Below are 22,971 nucleotides of genomic sequence, written 5' to 3'. Positions count from 1 at the left end.
AGTGTAGGTCAGTTTAGATTAAAGCATCTACTCTGGGGCTCCCTAACTGGTAGACCATATGATCCAGCCCCCTGGCCGTCCGTTCAAGAAAAACGATCCCTGATCTGCTCTATGACCACACTATTATCATCGTACTGTAAAGCTGGTTGGAGTTTTGCTCACAATACTAGAGTGATTGGTTTATTGTTATCATAAACCTCACAGCACTCATAAAGCCACTCTCCTACATGTTTATAGTAGAGTTCAGAGGTCATCTCACCTTTATTGCCATTCTGTCTGACAGGGGAGCCAGCGTGCCGGACCTCCATCTTGATCCCGGGTTTCTCCGGCGTCTCTGTGGGCGTTGGCGGCTGCTGCTTGCCCTTCTTCTTCTCGGAGGCACGGTTCTTAGCGTCCAGGCGGCGCTGGCGGCAGGACTTGGCGCGCTCGGGCAGCTTGCGGACCTCGCGGCGGAAGTTGTTGAGCACCTGAATGGCGCCTGTACGCATCTTCTGACGCTGGCCCTCCTCGCTGCCGAACTCGTCTGTGAGGGCGGCCTTGTAGAGGGGAAGTACGTGGAGCTGCTCGTCCTCTGGGATCTCCCCCACCGTACGGTTGTCCTCTTTCGTCAGAGTGCACACCTGGGGGTGAACAGAGGGGTGTTAGCGTAGCGAGAGAGACAGCGTAACTGCTGTGTGTCGTACTGTTGTCCTGCACAACTTTCACGTTTCGTGTACGGTGATACGGCCCACAAAATTCTTACTTGCAAGTTCCTTCTCGACAATGCAACAACAATAAGAAATACAGATAAGAATATCAACATAAAGTAAATGGCTCAGTCGAATAGAATAAACATTTTAGCATAAGTACAATTACAGGAAGGCAGAATTTATAGTCCAATATTTACAGGTGTTTTGAGGAAGGGGGGATTGGGGGGCAAGTGCACCTGGACCGTACAGGGGGAGTGGTAGGGGTGGAGGAAGGGTTAGGGTGGGACACTCACTGTCTGTTCTATCCTCATGTAGTCAGACACAGACTCTATACCAACCCCAATATGCCCCCACACACAGCGGAGCATCCATACAATGTCCACACATAGAGAGGGAAAGAGCGAGAAAGAAGATTGACGAGGGAGTGACGGAGAGAGCGACAAAAAGAGAGAACGAGACAGGGGTAGAGGTAAGGCTATGTGTCGTACCACAGTGCAGCCGTTGTAGAGGTTGTGCTGGTCCTTGTGGGCATGGGCACAGAAGTCCATACAGGCGGTGACTCCGGAGAATGGCCGGCCTTCCTTCAGACCCAACCTGCAGTCTGTGGCTTTCGTCTCATTCTGACACTGAGGGACAGGAGAGGGGACACAAGTTGGGTTAGTGTGGTTTTCCTCTACAGACCATAACTAGCACTCATTGCAGCCGTGAGTTTTTATTGTGCACTTTTTGAAGGGAAGTCTACAAAGTAGTTCTCCAGCGGAGAGTAAAATCACTGAGGGACACAGGGAAGAGGACGGCATGTCCCAGAGCAACCTGTTACTGTACACAACATATCTAACACATAGCATCCTTCAGCTTGTTTTGTTTACTTTCAGAGGGACCGTCTACTATGTAGAGTTCCGGTGCTGGTCTCAGTTAGGTGTACACTCTTAGAAAAAAGGGTTCTTCGGCTGTCCCCATAGGAGAACCGTTTTGGGTTCCATGTAGAACCCTCTGTGGGAAGGGTCCTACAATGAACCCGAACGGGTTCTACACGGAACCAAAAAGGGTTCTTCAAAGGGTTCTCCTATGGGGACAGCCGACGAACCCTGTCAGGCTCGAGATGGCACCTTTTTCCCCTAAGAGTGTAAGTGCAGGTAGGTGATGGTGTGTGAAAAGGCAGATGTTACCTGGTTACTGTAGGCCTGTGGGGCCAGCTGCTTGTACAGGGGAGCCACCTCAGTGGCCAGATCCTGGAAATTATCCCTGAGTTGATCCTCCTAACATACACACAAAGACAGATACCCTGGTAGCTCAATCACAGTGTTAGCTTAGTGTGGTGTGGTCAATAATAATAATTGTACACGGGTGGTTTGTAGTTTTTGGATATAAAAGCAAGGAAGGGAGGCATCTCTTGTCTGTGGAGGCTGCACAACCTTTTTCAAGTCTCAGTAGTACAGATATGGTACTACACATAGTCACTTACCTCTTGGGGGTGGTCTCCTGCTAGTCTGAACTTGCGGGGTGTTTTGCTGCGGGCGTACTTGCAGCCGTTGAAGTACATGCTCCAGGAACAGCCGAAGGAGAAGGAAGCTCCACAGCTGTCGGGGTCCTTGCCTTGGCACGCGCACGTACGACTGCAGGCAGGCAGGGGGAGACAGAGAGCACGAACACAGTCAGCACCACTCACAACCCCATCAGACACTCACAAGGTAATGTTCATCGTTCAGAAAGCCTCAGTGCATTGAATGTCTATTGAAAACGACAATGAAGTAGTCTGCAGTCCATAAGTAGACTAACTTGCTCATTTATTTTCATGCACAGAAGTTCTGTCTGAAAGCCTCCCTCAGTGCGCCATCTAAACATCTTTGCACTGCTGAGTTTACTGCTAATTTAAGAAGAATATAAGCATATTCAGCCGACTCATTCGTGGTTCTGTGAACGTTTCCTGTCACTCACTCGTCGTTGAGTCCACAGCGGCGGCTAGTGGGGTTGCCGAACTGTGTGAGGGTGGCGGAGAGCTCTCGATAGAGCTTGTCGCCTAGCGCCCGGGGCACGCCCTCCCACGCCATGATGAGGATGATGATGAAGGCGTTGGGACAGTGGTGACCCGCCCGGGGACGCACCAGACACAGCAACTTCTCTGTATCACTGCCCCGACGAATCACCTGACGGGAGAGGGGGAAGACAGAAAGGGGGGGTCTGTTGAGTGTCTGTTGAGAAGCCATGAAACCGTTAGCAGGGTGTCAAAGAGAGTGACAGAGGTAGAGAGTGACAGAGGTAGAGACCTCCAACTGGGCAGGAGAGGGCTCAGGGAGACCCCCTACTGGACCCCCTACTGCTTTACTGTCTAAGGGTGAGGCTGTGGTGTTTGTCTACTACCTCTGCTCTACTCCCCCTCATTTTCACTAATGGCTATTAGTATATAGAAGGAGTGAAGTGTGAAATGTCTGTTTGGTTTTACAATGTCTGGTGAAAGTTGTGTGTTGATAAGAAATTGTTTGTGGTTACCTACACTAGTGTGTTGTGTCAGCCCAAGGGCCAGTCTGTTTGTGCTACCATGTCAACCCCCTGTCACTCATGGTCATGTTTGGCTTGGTAATGAGACCAATGGAGTTGGTTAGAGCACACAGGTGTTGACACACAAATCTGGGACCGGGTGTTGACACACAGATCTGGGACCGGGAGTTGACACACAGATCTGGGACCGGGTGTTGACACACAGATCTGGGACCGGGTGTTGACACACAGATCTGGGACCGGGTGTGACACACAGATCTGGGACCGGGTGTTGACTCTGGGACCTGGTGTTGACACACTGGGACCTGACACACAGATCTGGGACCTGGTGTGACACACAGATCTGGGACACACAGATCTGGGACCGGGTGTTGACACACAGATCTGGGACCTGGTGTTGACACACAGATCTGGGACCGGGTGTTGACACACAGATCTGGGACCGGGTGTTGACACACAGATCTGGGACCGGGTGTTGACACACAGATCTGGGACCTGTTGACACACTGGGACCTGATCTGGGACACACAGATCTGGGACCTGGTGTTGACACACAGATCTGGGACCTGGTGTTGACACACAGATCTGGGACCTGGTGTTGACACACAGATCTGGGACCTGGTGTTGACACACAGATCTGGGACCGGGTGTTGACACACACAGATCTGGGACCAGGTGTTGTGTAGGGTTAGGCTTTGTTTGTTCTGTGAGAGGTAGGTTCAGTGTTTTATGTACTCACCCACTTGGCGATGGGACATCCCTGAGAGCTCTTGCCTTCCCGGCCGGTGTAGACTACCTTTTCAATACGGATAGCATCTCCCTTCTCTCCATACCTGCACCGAGAGACAGACAGTACAGTGTGAGTGCATGTCTTCCTGAACAGAACAGCTCAACTGATTTGTTTCCAGTATAAAACATTCACATCGTGCCTTAAAACACCCGTTAGCTGTGGTATATTAACTAATGGCATTATTGGTTAGTAAGCAAGTTGCCTACGAGCTTCTGCATGACCATAATGCAAATGTTTGAGAGTTGAAGGTGTCTTGTCAAACACAGAAACCACAAGCTGGCTGGCCAAGAGGAGTGTTCACAGGACACCGTTGATATTCACAGAGGCATGACGGGAGCAGCCAAAGCCCAACATAATCTGACCAGAACATTGTTAGTCAGTGTGTCTGACGAAGAGAACGAAACACGAACCCTTCAGGGCCGTCCACGCCGTGCGATAGCTATAACGATAATTATAACCATATCGTTTTTGTTGTTTTGTTGTTATCGTTCTCATTCAAGTGAACAGGAGCATTCGAAGCTTCAATGATAGCCACAAAGAGAGCGGAGATCGACTAACGAGAGCTACGGTTTGTCCCTGTCCCTCCGATGATAAAGTGTTGACAGCCAATCAAAACACGTGTTCTATTGAAGAGTTTGTCCTTGGTTCTAGGTGTGCGAGGCTGCTTGGAACAGGAGAGAAGGCAAAGTGCACAGTAACGTTGCCTGAATAACTGGGCATGTGTGAGCATATTGGTGGCCACATTCAATTATAGGACGACTTGGGAGAATGATCAACCATCGAAACAGCGCCTCTCTGTACGAGAAGGCCATGTTTTCTGATGGTATCTGTTAATAATGGAGAAACAACCCGACGAAATACGCACTATGACGAGCCTGCTAATGTGCCTTTCTGGACCTTGTCAACTGCAAAGAAAAGTCCCATTAGCCTACTGATCCAAATGGCTGCATAATCAGGCCAAGGCTTTATGCAGTTATTTCGGCATGAGTCATTCAAAACAGGACGTTGGAGCAGTTACTCAAATTAGCATATGCATCACTGCAGTTTACAGCCCTGTAGAATGACTGTGTACTCACTTGATACAATAATACATTCCTCATTGCCACTGTGTTGTTGTCTCCTAGGTAGAATAATGTTTTTGTTTAAAAGTAATCAACAGTGGAGCTTTGTGTGCCAGAGGGGACTTGCAGAGCGCAGCCTGGAGGAATGCACATATTTATTTATTTATTTGTCTTGCACTTTGACAGGTAAATATGTATAGCCCTACTATTTAGATAATGACTGGCCTAATATTTAGCTTCTTACATCAGCTACAACTCTAGCCTTTCTCTTCCAGCTGTTCCAGTGTGCAATAGGCTATATGGCTACAATAGGCTATATGGCTACAATAGGCTATATGGCTACAATAGGCTATATGGCTACAATAGGCTATATGGCTACAATAGGCTATATGGCTACAATAGGCTATATGGCTACAATAGGCTATATGGCTACAATAGGCTATATGTCTACTCCACTATTGCTCTTCTCGTGAAATCACGGGAAAAGCTATAGGCTACAAAAGAAATAGGACATTTCTTTAGCACTTTTTATACTAGGCCTAATATCATTTTGTGGAGAGAAGCAGGCCTGCTCTTGCTAAAATGTAAAATAGGCCTAGGGTAAATGAACTGTCAGTTAAGGAGAGAGAGTGCGTTGGTGTGATCCCTTTGGCCGGTTATGATACTATGGTTGCACTGATGCATTGCACATGGTTGCACAGGACAAACAGAACGATGAGCACAGTGGGAAAAAAGATCCAAGCGAATTGACAAGCATTAAAAAAAATGGAAATCACTTGCAAACGACTTGAGCAAAGAGGCAAGCAATGTCACGTAAAAGATGTGCGGGCTAAACAGCGTTTTGTAGAACTGCTACATTCAAATACAAGTTTCAATATTATTTTTCATTTTCATTGGTTTAAATAGTACCGCAAAACACCAGTCTCAACATAAACAGTGGCGACTCTGGGCGACTCTGGGATGCTGGCCTTCTAGGCAGAGTTGCAAAGAAAAAGCCATATCTCAGACTGGCCAATGAAAGGAAAAGATTAAAATGGGCAAAAGAACACAGACACTGGACAGAGGAACTCTGCCTAGATGGTAAGGATCCCGGAGTCGCCTCTTCACTGTTAACGTTGAGACTGGTGTTTTGCGGGTTCTATTTAATGAAGCTGCCACTTGAGATCTTATGAGGCGTCTGTTTCTCAAACTAGACACTCTAATGTACTTGTCCTCTTGCTCAGTTGTGCACCGGGTCCTCCCACTCCTTTTTCTATTCTGGTTAGAACCAGTTTGTGCTGTTCTGTGATGGGAGTAGTACACAGCGTTGTGCGAGATTTTCAGTTTCTTGGCAATTTCTTGCAAGGAATACCTTTCATTTCTCAGAACAAGAATAGACTGATGAGTTTCAGAAGAATGTTCTTTGTTTCTGGCCAATTTAAGCCTGTAATCGAACCCAGAAATGCGGATGCTCCAGATACTCACCTAGTCTAAAGAAGGCCAGTTTTATTGCTTCTAGTCTAAAGAAGGCCAGTTTTATTGCTTCTAGTCTAAAAAAGGCCAGTTTTATTGATTCTTTAATCACAACTACAGTTTTCATTTGTGCTAACATAATAGCAAAGGGTTTTCTAATGATCAAATAGCCTTTTAAAATTATAAACCTGGATTAGCGAACACAACGTGCCATTGGAACACAGGAGTGATGGATGCTGATAATGGGTCTCTGTACGCCTATGTAGATATTCCATTAAAAAAATCTGCCGTTTCCAGCTACAATAGTCATTTACAACATCAACAATGTCTACACTGTATTTCTGATCAATTTGATGTTATTTTAATGGACAAAAAATGCACTTTTCTTTCAAAAACAAGGACATATCTATGTGACCCCAAACTTTTGAACTGTAGTGTATATATTTTTTTGGGGGGGGAGGGGACATAAAATAATGTAAAAACTCCAGGAATTCAGCTCCAAAATCTGTTCCCAAGTATTCACACGCATAATAGAGATACGTGATCATATACAAATGTAAGCAACATGTCGATCTTGTCTTATCGCTGCAACTCCCCAACAGGCTCAGGAGGCAAAGGTTGAGTCATGTGTCCTCCAAAACACCCGTCCGCATCACCTGGAAGCCAGTCGCACCAATGAGTCGCTGACATCCGAGGTCACCCTGCAGGTGCCCGGCCCGCCACAATGAGTCGCGAGAGCGCGATGAACCAATTAAGGCCCCCAAACTGTTGTAGATGGCCCCTACTCCAACCTTAAACCTGACCCTTACTCTAACCCTAAACCTGACCCTTACTCTAACCCTAAACCATAACCCTAGCAAGCGGTTGCATATCAACATGTGCAGTTGATAATTTGTGGATAGTATGACCCAATCTCTTGATCATCTACAGGGAACTATCCAAATCAAGTGTAACCGCATCCCTGTGCGTTGGCTTGGTATATGTGTATGTGCCTGGTTAGGTTCTGGTTCGTGTGTCCCTCGCTGCACAATGTGTAGAGAGATGTGGCTGGGTTAGCTTCCAGCATTACTCAGATGTTCCTTCTTCCCTGTGTATCATACCTGTCATGTTGATAACGTCACCCCTGACCGGGTCTATCATGGTGGGACACATGTGGCTTTGTCCTTAATGGGAACTCATTCACCAATCATCAGCCGGTCAAAGTGTGTTGGCTCGGCCTCCACAGGGGTGGGCCAATGGGGTCAGAGGTGAGTCAGAGGTCAGGGGGAGACTATGCAGGGCTTTAGTTCTTACGTCATCTCTCAAACAAAGAAGGCTCTTCCTCCTCTCCTCACCTATCCCCCCCCATCCATCCTGATGAGTCACTGGTCTATAGAAACAGTCCTCTGTCAATATAGTGGCCAGTCACTCTCGGTCCCGGTCCCCTATACAACAATGTGTGGGACCCAACCTAAGCAGCCCCACCATGTTTAGTCAGTGAAAACTCAGCTGCCATTGAACTATTCCTGTTTTGTCAGTTGATATTTGCGTAAGTATTAGGATACATGGTAAATGTGATTGTTTCCATTCCCTAGTTTCACGTTACCATTCTCCCAAGAGGAATTCTGAAACTGAGTCTATCCATTCCCTAATGCAAATGTACTCGGTATATATATATATATATATATATATATATATATATAGTGCAGACAGAGAGAGGTATATATATATATACATATATATATATATATATATATATATATATATATATATATATATATATATATACACCTCTCTCTGTCTCCTTCTCTGTCTCCTCCTCTCATCTCTCCCTGCCTCTCCTTTCTTTGTCTCTTCCCCTCATCTCTCCCTACTTCTCCTTTCTCTGTCTCTTCCTCTCATCTCTCCCTACCTCTCTCCTATCCTCTCTCTATGCCTAGCCCTCTTCTCTGTTTGGTCTGATCTGCTGATGCGGTTATTTCCTGTTCCTCCTATTGAATTCTGGGTCAGGGATTCCCTGGGGACAGGATCACAGGGGTGTTAAGGGAGGGGGGAGTAGGAGGACAGCAGCACTGGGGAGAGAGAGCAAAATAGAGGGAGGCATGGAGAGAGAGAGAGAGAGAGAGAGAGAGAGAGAGAGAGCGAGAGAGAGAGGGAAGAAAAGAGAGAGTGATGCTAGCTCACAGCTGTGAGAGTTTGATGCCAAGACTCTTGTTCATAGGCAGAGGAGAGGAGAGAAGGAATGGAAAGAGGGGGAGAGAAAGGGAGAGGGCGAAGGGTAGAGAAAGGGAGCGAGCGAGAACGAGAGAGGGAGAAGGGGAGAAAGAGCGAGCGAGAGTGAGACAATGTGAGGGAGTGGGAGAAGGAGAGGGAGAAGGGGAGAGAAAGGGAGATGGGGAGAGAAAGGGAGGGAGAGAGAGAGTGAGATAGAGAAGAGGAAAGGGAGACAGAGAAGGAGAAAGGGAGATGGGGAGAGAAAGGAAGGGGGAGAGAGAGGGAGATAGAGAAGAGGAAAGGGAGACAGAGAAGGAGAAAGGGAGATGGGGAGAGAAAGGGAGATGGGGAGAGAAAGGGAGGGAGAGAGAGAGTGAGATAGAGAAGAGGAAAGGGAGACAGAGAAGGAGAAAGGGAGATGGGGAGAGAAAGGGAGGGGGAGAGAGAGGGAGATAGAGAAGAGGAAAGGGAGACAGAGAAGGAGAAAGGGAGAGGAGAGATGGAGAAGGGGAGAGACGGAGAGAGAGCGAGAGGGGGATAGAGAGGAAGAGGGGACAGGAGAGAATGAGGAAGAGGGAGAATGAGAGAGAGACTGAAGAAGAGGACAGCTAGCTCTGCTCTAGGTGAATCAGGAGACTGCCATTGCCAGTTGCGTGGCTGTAATCTAGGGTGCTAAAATCCCTGGACAAGCACACCAGCTACAACAGTATTTTGTAGTGTTTCCTCCACCCACCCGTCAATTTCAGTCCATGCTCCTTTTCCCTGCCTTATCTAGAGGTAAATACTAGTATGCATCATACTCCTATGGTTTCTGAGTTATTTCAGTCTAGGTCAGTCTCTTCTCTAACAGGTATCAAGTATACTCCAGAAGTCTCACCTGGTCTCCATCAGGTCTCGTATGGAGGCCACAGTGGGCCCAGAGCCCAAGTGATTGTAGTACGGACCCTCATCCTTCTCTAAGATTTGCTCTGTAAAGAGAGAGAGAGAGAGAGTTACAGACAGAGTTCACAATGCAGTCCAAATTCAACCAACATTGTAACTTCCATTTGTATGATTTGCATGATTTGGATTAGTGCAGGACAGTTCTGTGACATTGCAGGTATCAGAAGTAGTAGTGCCCAATTATTCAGATCTAACAAGCCATGGAAACAACGAGGAACCTTAGATATGTGTGATTGAAGCCAGATGTAAAACCACACACACTTCCTGTATCCTGTGACTGACTATGTTATGACAGGGGAATAGTGGTGAGCTTCTGAATAAAGGGAGAGTCTGGGTGGGGACACTACAATAGAAACAAGGGTGTTTGAGAGAGTGAATGAGTCAGTGTGTGTGTGTGTGTGTGTGTGTGTGTGTGTGTGCGCGTGCCTGCATGCATGCGTGTGTGTAAGAAGGAAAGCTAGAGTATGAGAGAGTGTATCTGAGGTCACATTCCTGTGACAGTGCAGGGAGGAACCAAGGCAAGGCGTGGTCAGAGAGAAGCAGGAAATACTACACAGGACTACTGGCCTAAATAGTGTGTGAGAAAATAGTTGTGTGAGGGGGAGTAGTGGTTCCATGTTTGGAATCAGCAGAGTAGAGGGATTTGTAAAACTATGCTTGCTTCTCTGAGAGAGAGAGAGAGAGAGAGAGAGAGAGAGAGAGAGAGAGGAAGAGACAGAGAGAGGAAGAGACAGGGAGAGAGAGAGAGAGGAAGAGACAGAGAGAGAGGAAGAGACAGAGAGAGAGAGAGAGAGAGAGAGAGAGAGAGGTGAAAGAGAGGGGCGAATGAGTCCATGTGTGGGTGTGTGAGGGAGTCGGGTTACACATGGGGTGTTTCTGTGTGGTGTTGACAGGGCAGTGTGTAAATAGGCTTCACTATGGAGACCCGTTGTCTGGTGGCCTTTTCTCTTGGTAACAGCCTTACAGCACACGGCATAGCAAGTGTTCCCTGCAGCTGCTCTCTCTCTCTCTTCTCTCCCTCCCTGTGATCCCTGGTCAAAAGTAGTGCACTAAATAGGGCACGCAAATAATAGTGCACATTTGGGAAGCGGACCGAGAGGCCGTGTGCCACTTTGTCAGACATGTAGCCTAGACAGTGGCCTGCTCTGTGCTGTCTGCCAGCCAGACCCTCACAATGGACTCCTTCTCGTGTTGTATTACTCTCACCGTCTCCCTCTGAACCTTGCACTGTAGCTGACTGGAGAGTAGAGGCCCGGGACACACAAGCCTGCATCACACTCACCTCGGCAACACACAATCCAGCTGGCATCACACACATTCTCAGACACACTCATGTGATGTTCAGAGAGAGGAGCTGGAGCAGAAGTGACTAGGCCACTTGATGTATACCTCTTGATAAACTGGGTGGTTGGTGCCCTGAATGCTGATTGGCCTACAGCCATGGTATATCAGACCGTATACCATGGGTATGACAAAAAAAAAATTCTGCTCTAATTACGTTGGTAACCAGTTAACAATAGCAATAAGGCCTCTGTGTTTGTGATATATGGCCAATATACACGGCTATGGGCTGTGTCCAGGCACTCCACGTCGCGTCGTGCCGAAGAACAGCCCTTAGACATGGTATATTGGCCATATACCACACCTCCTCGGGCCTTAGCGCTTAAATATACCTGCTGCTGCCTGCTGTATAGCATCAGCCACTGCTGTACAGTATATTTCATGTTTTCTAGTAATCCTAAATGTATGGAGTAAGAGGAGCATGTCTTCTATAGGAGTTTGTTTCTATACTAGATACTATATCGTTTTCTGGTTTTATTATTGTGTGCAGCCCAGTCACTGGGAGTGTAAAGCATGTGTAACTCTGGGGCCCAGCAGTGGTCGAAATGTAGCTACATTAAAACTGCATAGTTCAACACAGACACACTACTCACCGACACAGTCGCAGGTGGGGAACTCAGCCTGGAGGTCCTTGGCGGGCATGTCTAGCAGGCTTTTAGTGGGCGTGTCCAGGTAGCGTAGCGGCGACTCCAGGAAGCCTTTTAGGGAGGGGTTGAGGGGGAAGCCGTCCTTAGTGGGGGTGTCGTCCTCGCCCCCCTCAGAGAATGATCCAGTGGTGGAGAGGACAGCCACGTTCCCATTCGTCTCGATCTTCATGCGTTTGGGCAGCGGGGACGTGGAGGGGGAGAGAGGCACGGTGAAGGGGTCTTCAAGGATGCGGTGCTGCTGCTGCTCCAGATGGACCTCTTGGCGCAGCGAGAGAGGCAACTGGGCCCCCTCGGGCTGCTCCTCCATGGGGCTTTCAATGGAGGGCTGTGTGGCAGAGGTGTAGGATGCTTCACTCACACCCCTTGTCACATTCTCCTTGTCCACCTCCATGTCCTGGTCTGCTGGTGGGGCTGTGGTAGAAGCTAAGGGAGTAGGGCTGCAGGACTGGGTGGCGGTGCTGGACGGTGACATGGTCCTGGCTTGTCCTGAGGTAATGTTGGGCTGGGCTGAGGCGGAGGCTGAGGGGGACTGGTCCTGAGGCTGGATCTGAGGAGGGCAGGGCACTGGGGCCGAGGATGAACTGTCCCCGAACTCTGCCTCGAACTGGAGGATCAGCTCCTCAAACTTGGGGTCCAGGGAGCTGAGGCCTGGTATGGACTGAGAGGTGGTGGAGGTCTGTGTGGCGCCGGCCTCCCCTGAGCTAGCCGGGGCGTCCGGGGCTGCAGGGAGAGGCAGAGGGGTTGAGACGGCTGGACTGTTTACAGAGAAGGCAGGAGCAGTGACAGAGCGTGCAATAGAAGAGTTTAAAATGGATACCTGAGATTGGGCCGGGGTTGGGAGGCCTGCAGCAGCCTGAGTGGGGTTACTGAGGAGGGGGAAGGTAGGGAAAGGGAGAGAACCTGAATGGGCACTGGCCAGAGGCAGGGCTCCGATCATGGTGAGTGGAGACGGTTTTTGTATGGAGATCTGGCTGTGAGGCAGGAAGGTTGGCAGGGAGGCCTTCTGCTTGGTTTTCTTGATGACTATCGTCTTGGGTTTTGGACCTGGATAGTGCAGCATCCCTGGCTGCTTGAGGAGCGGCGATGTCCCCACCGTGCTCTTCCTCCTCTTGGGCTCCTTGGGCTCCTGCTTGATGGCCACAGGGATGAGGTGGCCCTCGGGGCCCATCTGTTGGGGCCACCACTTGCGGAGGTTCTGGCAGGCCTGGGTAGGCCGTGGAGGGCAGAGGCCTGGGGGGCCGGGGGGGTTAGAGAAGAGGTTCCTCTTGTGGTGAAGGTGCTGCTGCAGGGCTGTCTGGGTGGAGTAGTGGATGGCTGTGCTGCCCGTGGAGAGAGGTGGACCAGGGTACCCAGGCTGCTGCTGGCCGTTCATCAGGCCGTAGCGACCGCCCATGTAGGCACAGGCAGAGCTCTGGTACTCCCCAGAGTTTACCTCCTGCTTGACCTGAGGCATCCCTGGTTCCTGCTTGATGTGGTGGTGTGGGACGGGCAGCTTGAAGGGGTCATTTATGTACTTTCCGCTGGAGTCCCCCAGTAGCTGTTTGAGCTCGTACATGGGGTCGCCAACGCTGTGGCTACCGGATGGAGAGGCGAAGTGAGACTGCTGGGAGTCTGAGTACATCATCATCCACCGGTTCCTCTGCTCTTGGATTCCCCCAGGGGCCTGCTGCTGCTGCCACTGCTGAGGGTGGGGGCTGCCTGCCTGGGTCTGCCCGGGGAAAAGCAAAGTGGAGGACGGGAGAGGGGAGGCGTGGGCCGGATGACCCTGGGACTGGGGTCTGTGCTGCTGCTCCCACGACCCGGAGCTCTGCTGGGGGTACAGTCCAGGGGGGACAGATTGTGACCGCGAGGAGGACAAAGAGGACATGGGGCCGGGGGAGGAGGGGAGCAAGCGGTTGCCGTGCTGGGGGTGTAGAGGGGGTTGTTGGTGGCTGGTGGAGGAGGCCTGGGCAGGAGGGACCACAGTCTGGGGGGTGGTGGCAGACAGCTGGGTCAGGGCCTCGATAGCTATGGCCGTCTGCAGACTGACGTTCTTCTCCTTGGCGATGGAGAGGACCTGAGGGGAGCAGGGGACAGAGCCTAGGTGTTGGCCCTGTTGGTGTGGGTGAAGGGGTGGACAGGAGGGCGGGTTACCTCCATTGACATGGGGGTGAGGATGGTGGTGGGGGTGAGGGGGCTGTTGTGAGTGTGGTGGCTGTTGATGAGGCGGCGTCTCGGCGGCCATCTTGGAACAGGGTGTGTTGTTGTCCTGCTCCTCCCCTGCCCCCGCCTGTTTGAGCCTCTTTTCCAGCCACTCCAAGTAGTCTGGGCAGTCGGGCCCATCACAGTCACAGTTTGGGGGCTTGTGGCCGTGCCTCGCTTGGCTCAGGGCAGTCTTCAGGGCAGTCTTCAGGGTGGTCTGCAGGGTGTTCAAGTCCTCTGGTGGGCTAGCCTGGTCCCCTCCCTCTGGGGCTTGGAGCCTGGCTTGAGCCACGGCCCCCTTAGCAGTGCCCATCTCCTGGTTGAACTTCTCATACAGCTGGGCGGTGTAGGACTGGGCCTCGGGGATGGGGGCCAGGGAGCCCACATTAACGCTGGCTGAGAAGGCTACCAGATTGCGTGCGTCCTCCATGTCTGCCTCGTGGACGGGCTTCCCAGGAGTCCTACCACTACTGCTCCAGCCACTGCAGGGCAGCTGATTCTGGGGTTGAGGGGCTTTGCCCTGCCCAGGTACCCAACCCTGTCCCGGGGGAATACTACCTGACCGACGGGGCTCCCTCTGGGTGTCCAGGCCAGCTCCACCCTCTTCATTGGTGTCACTGGATTGCCGGCTCACCCCATTGGTCGGTTCCAGGCTCAACGAACCGCCTTCTTCGAGGCAGTCATGTGACCCAGTTTCCATCTGGCCTCCTCTTCTGGGGCCATCCACTGAACCAGTGTCTGAAACAGTCTGCGAGAGAGAGAGGGAGGGCACAGATGAAAGAGGTTAGAGACCAGAAAAAAAATTATAGGAACTGTGCACCAAGTTGGAATAAGCAATAGCAATCAATATACAAAAATATATTGCTTTAACATGTTAACAACAAGTTTTTATTCAGTTGATGATCTTAGCTTAAAATCATACTGAAACAAAGCATTCACAGAGAAGGGCAAATCAAGATATCATAATGATTATGACAGGGCACTGGCTAGAATCCATTCCTCATTTCAGATGTCTTGGTTTGGGTTCCACACAAACACACACACACACACGCACGCACGCCAGTTGAGGAAATGAATTAACTGTTGCTTCAACAGTGTTTCCACAATGATCAGTCACAGACCATGTGACAACATTGCGCAGTAATGCTCACGCTACTTACTACACACAGCAGTCAGCCCATGTAAAGATTTACCATCCCCCCCAAAGGCACAAAGGACCACACAAATCATCATTTAAAAAGTAATCAAATATACACAATTCATGGCAATTACCGCCACATATCTGTTTTACTCAAGGAAGAACGAGGAGAGTGCTGTGAACTACGAGCAGCATTACTGCATCTCTACCATAAACTTTCAACTCCACTTCCCTATTTAAATGTCAACATATTACCCGTGTATATATTACCTCTATACGTTGTCAATGACTGTCTATTAGCCAAGCGGGGTTCCTGGTTCCTGATCTTGTGGTCCTGAACCTCTCCCTCCCTTAGGCCTTTATGACTGGGGAGTATCTATCTGTCTCTACGGGACTGCTGCATTCAACACCTGTCATATCACCATGAGGTAAGACTAGACACGCTCAATGAATGGATGATGGGTCAACAAACGCAATAAGAATGTGTCAAGGATCTAGAGAGCAAAGATGTAGCAAAGAGTGGTGTGGTGATTAAGCAATAACGCCCGAAGGGGTGTGGTATATGGACAATATACCACGGCTAAGGGCTGTTCTTAAGCACGACGCAACGCAGAGTGCCTGGACACAGCCCTTAGCCATGGTCTATTGGCCATATATCACAAACCCCCGAGGGGCCTTATTGCTATTATAAACTGGTTAGCAATGTAATTAGAGCAGTAAAAATACATGTTTTTATTGTTGTATTTATATTTCCTTATCTATTGTTCACCTAATACTTTTTTTTTTTTACTTAAAAATTGCACTATTGGTTAAGGGCCTGTAAGTAAGCATTTCACAGTAAGGTCTACTACACCTGTTGTATTCGGCGCACGTGACAAATAAACTTTGATTTGATTCGATACCTGTGGTATACGGTCTGATATTCCACGGGTGTCAGACAATCTGCATTCGAAGCTCCGACCGCCCTGTTTATAATACCAAATCATGTGCATTGATGGTCCACGGTGACATTCCTGATGCCATTTCACAAGTGTGCTTCATATGATGATAGTAGAGCCTTGTATGACTCTCACTTCCATTAGAATCCATTAGAGATAGAGCACGATGATCTCATCTGATTGTTGAAGCTGCTCATCCCAATACATTAGCTGTGATGACATCACTGTTTACTGGAGCTGCAGAATGAAGGCTGCAAGGTGATAAGACTATAGGGGAGGATCTGGTGTCCTGGCTCCTGGTTTTGGAGGGGGAAACTAAAAGTGACATTTCGACCGTGTAACCAAAGCACTGCTGTTGTCAAAACACACTATGTTGCTTCAAACAGCCTTCTCAACACGACACTGACTTCAAAACAGGTTGGAAATGCAACCGATCTGTGCTTGAATCATGTATCTGCAGTGACACCCCTTAAATGGACATCATGCAAGTATTGGAAGGACTGGATCTGCTGTTTTGCTTTGTCAAAACGGAGTACTAAGATGAATTGTTTCCTATGAGTAAAACTGTGTCCATATTTTCAGTGTGTCTTCAAACTGTTTACAAACTGACAAGCATCTGACATACAAACAGGGAAGGTGATCTGTTCTACACAGGCTTCCGTTACTTCCTATTTGGAGCAATATGACACTGTCTGTCAGTGGTGTGTGTAAAACAGGGAGAACCCAGGTCTGAAGACGATTCATTATGATCTACTGTGTTTGAGGAGGCATAGCAAACAAAGATAATCCAAGTACAAACACAGAGTACAGGTAATGAATATGCACCACAGTTCAAAAGTTTGTGGTCACTTAGCAATTTTCTTGTTTTTGAGAGAAAACCCCCCCCCGCCCAAAATGTGTCCATTAAAATAACATACAATTGATCAAAAATACAGTGTAGACTTTGTTAATGTTGTAAATGACTAATGTAGCTGGAAACGGCTGATTTTTAATGGAATATCTACATAGGCGTAGAGGCCCATTTATCAGCAACCATCACTCCTGTGTTCCAATGGCATGTTGTATTAGTTAATCCAAGTTTATTCTTTTAAAAGGCTAATTGATCATTAGAAAACCCTTTTGCAATTATGTTAGAACAGCTGAAAACTGTTGTTCTGATTAAAGGAGTGATGGTTGCTGATAATGGGCCTTTTCTGTATGCCTATGTAGATATTCCATTAAAAATCTGCACTTTTGGCAGCTACAATAGACATTTACAACACTAACAATGTCTACACTGTATTTCTGATCAATTTGAGGTTATTTTAATGGACAAAAAAAGAATAGACAAGTTTCAGAACAAAGTTCTTTGACATTTCTGAGCCTGTAAGTGACAAATGCTGATGCAAACTTTAAAGAAGGCCAGTTTGAATTATTCTTTAATCAGAAATGTAATTGCAAAAGGGTTTTCTGATCAATTCAGGAGTGATGGTTGCTTTCAAAAACAAGGACATTTCTAAGTGACCTCAAACTTTTGAAATGTAGTGTATGTTCAACCACTTCTACACTGAGACACAAATCCATGACACACTGAGTATCCAAATAACCAAATAACACATTTCATATTTTGACTTTGCCTCGGAACATCTTCAAGTCCTATTCTACAATAGCCTAAACTAAATAAGGAAGTCTTCAACATGTGGACATGTCAGAACAGGGAGTGCAGTGGCATTGAGGCTATAGCAGGTGAAAGGCAAGCCCTGCTCTTTGCCCCAGACAGACACACGTTGATAACGCTTGATGTCCTGTGAGCTCAGACAGACTGAGCTCTATGAGGATTACACACAGTCATAATCATATCCGTACACTATGTTGTACACACGTACATACTGTATACTACACCGCCATGCACACACACACCGTTTACTACACACACTGATCCACATAAAGGTAGACTACACCATGTCAAAAGACTGCCTATACCTAGAATCGGAACTAGGCTGGTTTGTTGTTTTGAGTTATGATCCAACAGGTCTGTGTGTAATGCAGACTACATCACATCTATATTCACAGTGAGAACACAGCTCTCGTTTGTAGCTCCTACAGTTGGTTGACAGCTGAAGTGGACCAGACACCCTGCTTCCCGTAATTTAAATATATTGAAATTAGCCTTTTGAAGTGTCTAATTATTGGATGGGCCGCTTGCTCGGGCCCTTTGAATTCACCTTCTGTGCCGGGTGGCTGGTGGGGGTCCCTGGGGGGGGTGGAGGGGTGTGAACAGCCGGCCGGCGATACGTGAGAGGCCCCACGTTGCCCCATCACAGACTGATCATCAGACTGAGCTTAGTGGATGGGGGGGGGTGAGACAGAGTGAGTAAGAGAATTGCAATATATTGAAACAGCGTGGTCACAGAACTGTACAACCCAACAACCCCCTCACATTGTTGTTGTTCATCTCCGTTTCTCACAGTCGATGAACTGAGACACTTCCTCTCACACGTACAGAAACCAACTGAATCGCCGGTTCCACGCGCCCGGCTTAAACCCAAACACTTTAACAACACGATCATAACGACAGTTCTCATACCCAGTCAACTGGGACTTCACAGATGTATTTAGCCAAATGAGACTGTCACAAATACCTTCTCTCTCTTCATGCACACCGCGTTATACACACCGCGGCACGCTTACACCTGCGGGCACCTACCACGGTGCTTCTGACAGAGCAGACCACGTGCTCGGACAACTACTGGCACCGCGTGAGAGCCTACTCTTTCCTGCCAGGACACACACACACACACACACACACACAACGGCACGCACCGCACAAGGCTTCCAATCCAAAACATCAACACGCCCAACCAGAAGAGACTGCCTAACCTGTTAGACACCCTAAACTCGGAGACTAGTCCCTTTAAACGACACACAGGCAGTGTGTTGCCGGCTAAACAGTGAAGCTGGTCTATCCTACAACTGGACCACTACGCGTTTGTCCCCACCTCACGTCCCCACCTCCACCAGACCAGAACAGATGCCTCCAAGGTTGACAGCACAAAGTCAAAAAGGAAGGAGGGTGGGGAGACAAAGGGGGTGGGGGGCATAAAGCCTGGGAGTAGACATAAATCCAAACAGTTAGACACACGACACCCTCCCTCTCTCCTTCCTTCTACCCCCCCCGGCTTTCCTTTCCTGCCGTGTCTGTCGTCGAGAAAACATGGACGAGGAACCATGAGAATAAAACCCAGAAAAGAGTAGAGAGCCCCACACAGCTTCAGTACTTACATGGGTCTAGACGTCCTGCCAGTGGAAGTGGAGAGACACAGCAGGGAGAGGAGGGGAGCATGCAATAGTGGTGCTATGAGGGGAGCCACTAGCAATGTGGTGGAGGCTTTTTTGTTGTTGTTGCGGCACACAAGCACCGACACGCACGTACACACACACGCACACACCTCCCCCCATGGAACTCACGGCCGCTCTCTGTCTCTTCTTACAGCCGTCACTTTCTGTTTTCTCCCTTTTTCCTTTCTCATTACCTCTCTCTGCTCCTCCCTTCCCTTTTCAATATCCTTTTTCTTTCTCTTACACTCACAGTCTGGTTCTACTTGCAGCCCCCACCTTCCCCTCTCTCTCTCTCTCTCTCTCTCTCTCTCTCTCTCTCTCTCTCTCTCTCTCTCTCTCTCTCTCTCTCTCTCTCGCTCACTCTCCCTCCCCCTCTCTCTTCTGTGTGTGCAGAGCGAGAGGCCATTATCTGAGGCACAGTGGGCACGTACGAGGGAATGGAGGAGTGTGCAGTGAGCAGAGAGAGAAAGAGAGAGCTCGGGGATGGACGCTAGCGGCAGCCCTAGAAACAGCAACACATTGCAGGAGAGCGAGAGCTGTTACCAGGCAAAGCTCTCTCTCTCTCTCTCTCCACCAGCACAATCCCTTATTGAATAGGAACACCTTGAATACATAACAGTGTGTTTCGGATAACATGATGTTATGTGTTTTAGTCTATCTAGTCAGGTCTAGTCATTTGGGTAATCTAAGAGCGGAGCGGTTTCTGAGCATGTGGACGCGATGGAAACCACTAGATGCAGGCGAACGCCAATCTCAGCGGCACTTGCTGGAACATCAACAAGAAAATGAGATTAAAAAAAACAACAACATTAAAATGTCCATATATATGTGGTTTGAACTCGAACCGATTCAGACTCAGACTTTCTCCTGAGAGACAAGCTGTACGTCCATCTTTCTGTTTCTGTCATAGTCCGTTGGTCGTTACAAAGCCGCTGCCGATCTCTCTGTTCGTGTCTCTGTCGTCTACCGCAAAAAAAAAACGTTAATAGTAGCGACTTCTTTACAGGTCTGTTACCTGCCCCGGCCGCTGATGTGTCGCTCAATGTGAGGTGATATCGGGGGAAGAAGAGCAGCCTAGGACTTGTAAAGGCGAGACGAAGCATAGCGAGTCTCCCACATACCAGAGGACAGCGATGGCTTGAGAGGACTTTCAAAAGGTGCCAATACGTTTCACACTCAATCGTTTCTAAATGCCTATAATCTCCTGATTAATACATACGCGAAAGAGGGAGCAAATGGATTGAAGGTGATTGAGAGAGGGGGACAAAGACTACAGGACTGGAGGCTGGGGAACTGCACAAGCAGCAGTCGATGGCCGTTTGGTAACACACAGATACACAGGGATAAAGGAAACCAGAGGGACAGTAGAGACGAGAGGAACATCGAGGGGAGACTAAGGAGAGATGTTGAGCTACAGAAATGCAACAGTCACACACACACACACACGACAACCTAGTAAGTTGTCTTATTCGTGTGACTTCGCCTCGAGCGAGAGAGGAGACCATGGATAAGAGGAGGACGAGGGAGCAGAGGAGCAGCGATCGAGCGGCTTGTCGCCTGACAGAGACCGTCCGCAGTGGCATGGTGCTACTAGAGACATCGACAAACGGCAACATCATTTGCACCGACGTCTACGAGGACAGAAGTGATTCCGCTCTCTCTCCTTCTCCATGGCGTGCCTGCTTTCCCTCTCCTCCCATCCGGCCGGTCGGTCACTCTGTCCCGCCAATGTTCTCCCAACGTTATCCCCTCACCATTGCTTCAGCTTTAGCACCACCATTGCTAGCTCACTCCACATGCTACCCCTCTGACCGCCCTTCTCTCTGCTCCTTCTCTCTATCTGGAATCAGATTTATCAAAGAAGAAGGGGGGGAAAAACATGGCCGACGTCACGTCTCTCCTCCATGCAGTTGAGATCCTTGTCAGCTCCTGCACAGTATCGTTTTATTATTATGAATGAGCATGTGGACTCTGCGCATTGGCTGGATTTATTTGAGTAATCTCTCTTTAATACTCTCTTTGTTTTCCTCTCACACCTTCTCTCTCGTGTTTTCTGTCCATTCCCTTCCATCGCTCCAGGTTCATGGCAGACAGTGTCACTCCAACCCTGTCGGAGGCTTTCGTTGTCTGGCCCTGTGACTCACACAGTCCTCCACCAGTGCTGCCTGGCATTCACACACACCGCACGCGTGCGCACGCGCAACCCAAAGACAAACACGGCGCAACCCAAGCTGGTGCCTAGTAGTAAAGGGAAGTGTGTTGTGTCACATGTCCAGGAAGCACCAATGAGAGAGAGAGTGAGAGAGAGAGAGAGAGAGCTAGTGAAAGCATGTAGTTATGACATAACTGTTACATCATCAGAACCCGCCCGGCTGCCCCGCCTCGCACAGGCTGGACTTAAGTCTCATATGACACCGTGTGTAGACCCCCCCCCCTTACCCCAATACACACACACACTCTCATTCATTCACCCTCCTGACTAGCGCTCGCTCTCTCCCTCTGTGCAGTGACACAGCATTTCTCGCTCTTAGAGCAAACTTAACCGTCTCCGTTCAGCGTAACACACTCATCTGCTCAACGCCAACAAGAGAGTGCATGTACAACAAAGAAAGAAGCAAACTGTGTACCCCCCCCTGTTTTAAGAACCTGTATACGATATGAATTCCCAATATGAATTTGATTAGCCCCAACCGATATCTAAAAGGCTGTTCTGGCCATGTCATAAAGACAGTTCAAACAGCGTAGGATAATCCAAATGCTTTTAAGCAACTGGCGGGCCAATCACAGGAGGTTGGTGGCACCTTCACTGGGAAAGATGGGCTGGTGGTAACGGCTGGAGCAGAAACAGTGGAATGGTATCAAATACATCAAACACACGGTTTCCAGGTGTTTGATGCCATTCCATTTACTCCGTTCCAGCCATTAATGTGAGCCGTCCTCCCCTCAGCAGCTTCCACTGGCCAATATATAGATGCTTTCTGCTACTAGCAGACTACACTTGTCAGAACAATACTGTTTTTTTAAATACATTTTCTCTCACATTTTTTGAAGCTAACATTTTCATACAAATAATATCTTCCCAGAAAAAAAGCTATATATTATGGTAACACTGGGGGAGTTTTAGGTTAGTGCTACTGTTCTGTGATACACCACCTGGGATGAGCAGACCAGCAGCCATCACAGCTCAGACAACGGACTCACTTATCTAGTGTGTCAAGACCCCCCTGCCCTATAGGCCCTTGTAGTCTTCACCTCAGTATGTCAGAGCCACACCAAAGTTGACGGCCCTGTCCATGTGTGGGCTCATAAAGGGACAGTTTACCGGACACAGATTAAGCCTAGTCCTGGACACTAAAGAATTTAATGTAAAATCTCCCATTGAGTTTGTTTCTAGTCCTGGACACTAAAGAATTTAATGTAAAATCTCCCATTGAGTTTGTTTCTAGTCCTGGACACTAAAGAATTTAATGTAAAATCTCCCATTGAGTTTGTTTCTAGTCCTGGACACTAAAGAATTTAATGTAAAATCTCCCATTGAGTTTGTTTCTAGTCCTGGACACTAAAGAATTTAATGTAAAATCTCCCATTGAGTTTGTTTCTAGTCCTGGACACTAAAGAATTTAATGTAAAATCTCCCATTGAGTTTGTTTCTAGTCCTGGACACTAAAGAATTTAATGTAAAATCTCCCATTGAGTTTGTAACTGTCCTCGGTAAACTGTCCCTTTATGTATAGGACGAGATAAACTAACATCCACTCTTGTCAAAGTTAAACGTGAAAAAT

The 22,971-nt window shown here is 48.5% G+C and overlaps 1 protein-coding gene across 3 annotated transcripts in view; it reads right to left on the bottom strand.

Moving 5' to 3' along the window:
* Window positions 1-22,971, bottom strand: part of tet3 (tet methylcytosine dioxygenase 3) — a 44,421-nt gene that overhangs the window by 5,481 nt on the left and 15,969 nt on the right. The window contains exons 1-9 of one of the 3 annotated variants that reach the window (XM_042320689.1): window positions 19,133-19,490; window positions 11,561-14,543; window positions 9,562-9,652; window positions 3,928-4,021; window positions 2,628-2,836; window positions 2,155-2,305; window positions 1,859-1,948; window positions 1,178-1,315; window positions 260-620 (exon numbers count right to left, since the gene is read on the bottom strand). In XM_042320689.1, coding sequence (XP_042176623.1) covers window positions 260-620; window positions 1,178-1,315; window positions 1,859-1,948; window positions 2,155-2,305; window positions 2,628-2,836; window positions 3,928-4,021; window positions 9,562-9,652; window positions 11,561-14,495 — 4,069 coding nt within the window. In that variant the 5' untranslated portion in view covers window positions 14,496-14,543; window positions 19,133-19,490. Of the gene's footprint in view, window positions 1-259; window positions 621-1,177; window positions 1,316-1,858; window positions 1,949-2,154; window positions 2,306-2,627; window positions 2,837-3,927; window positions 4,022-9,561; window positions 9,653-11,560; window positions 14,544-19,132; window positions 19,491-22,971 lie in introns of those variants that run through there. The other 2 variants (XM_042320690.1, XM_024417852.2) reach the window with 2 other exon arrangements.

This window comes from Oncorhynchus tshawytscha, linkage group LG04, assembly GCF_018296145.1.
Source record: "Oncorhynchus tshawytscha isolate Ot180627B linkage group LG04, Otsh_v2.0, whole genome shotgun sequence".
Classification (NCBI taxonomy): Eukaryota; Metazoa; Chordata; class Actinopteri; order Salmoniformes; family Salmonidae; genus Oncorhynchus; species Oncorhynchus tshawytscha.
This window is presented reverse-complemented; position numbering and strand designations above follow the sequence as displayed.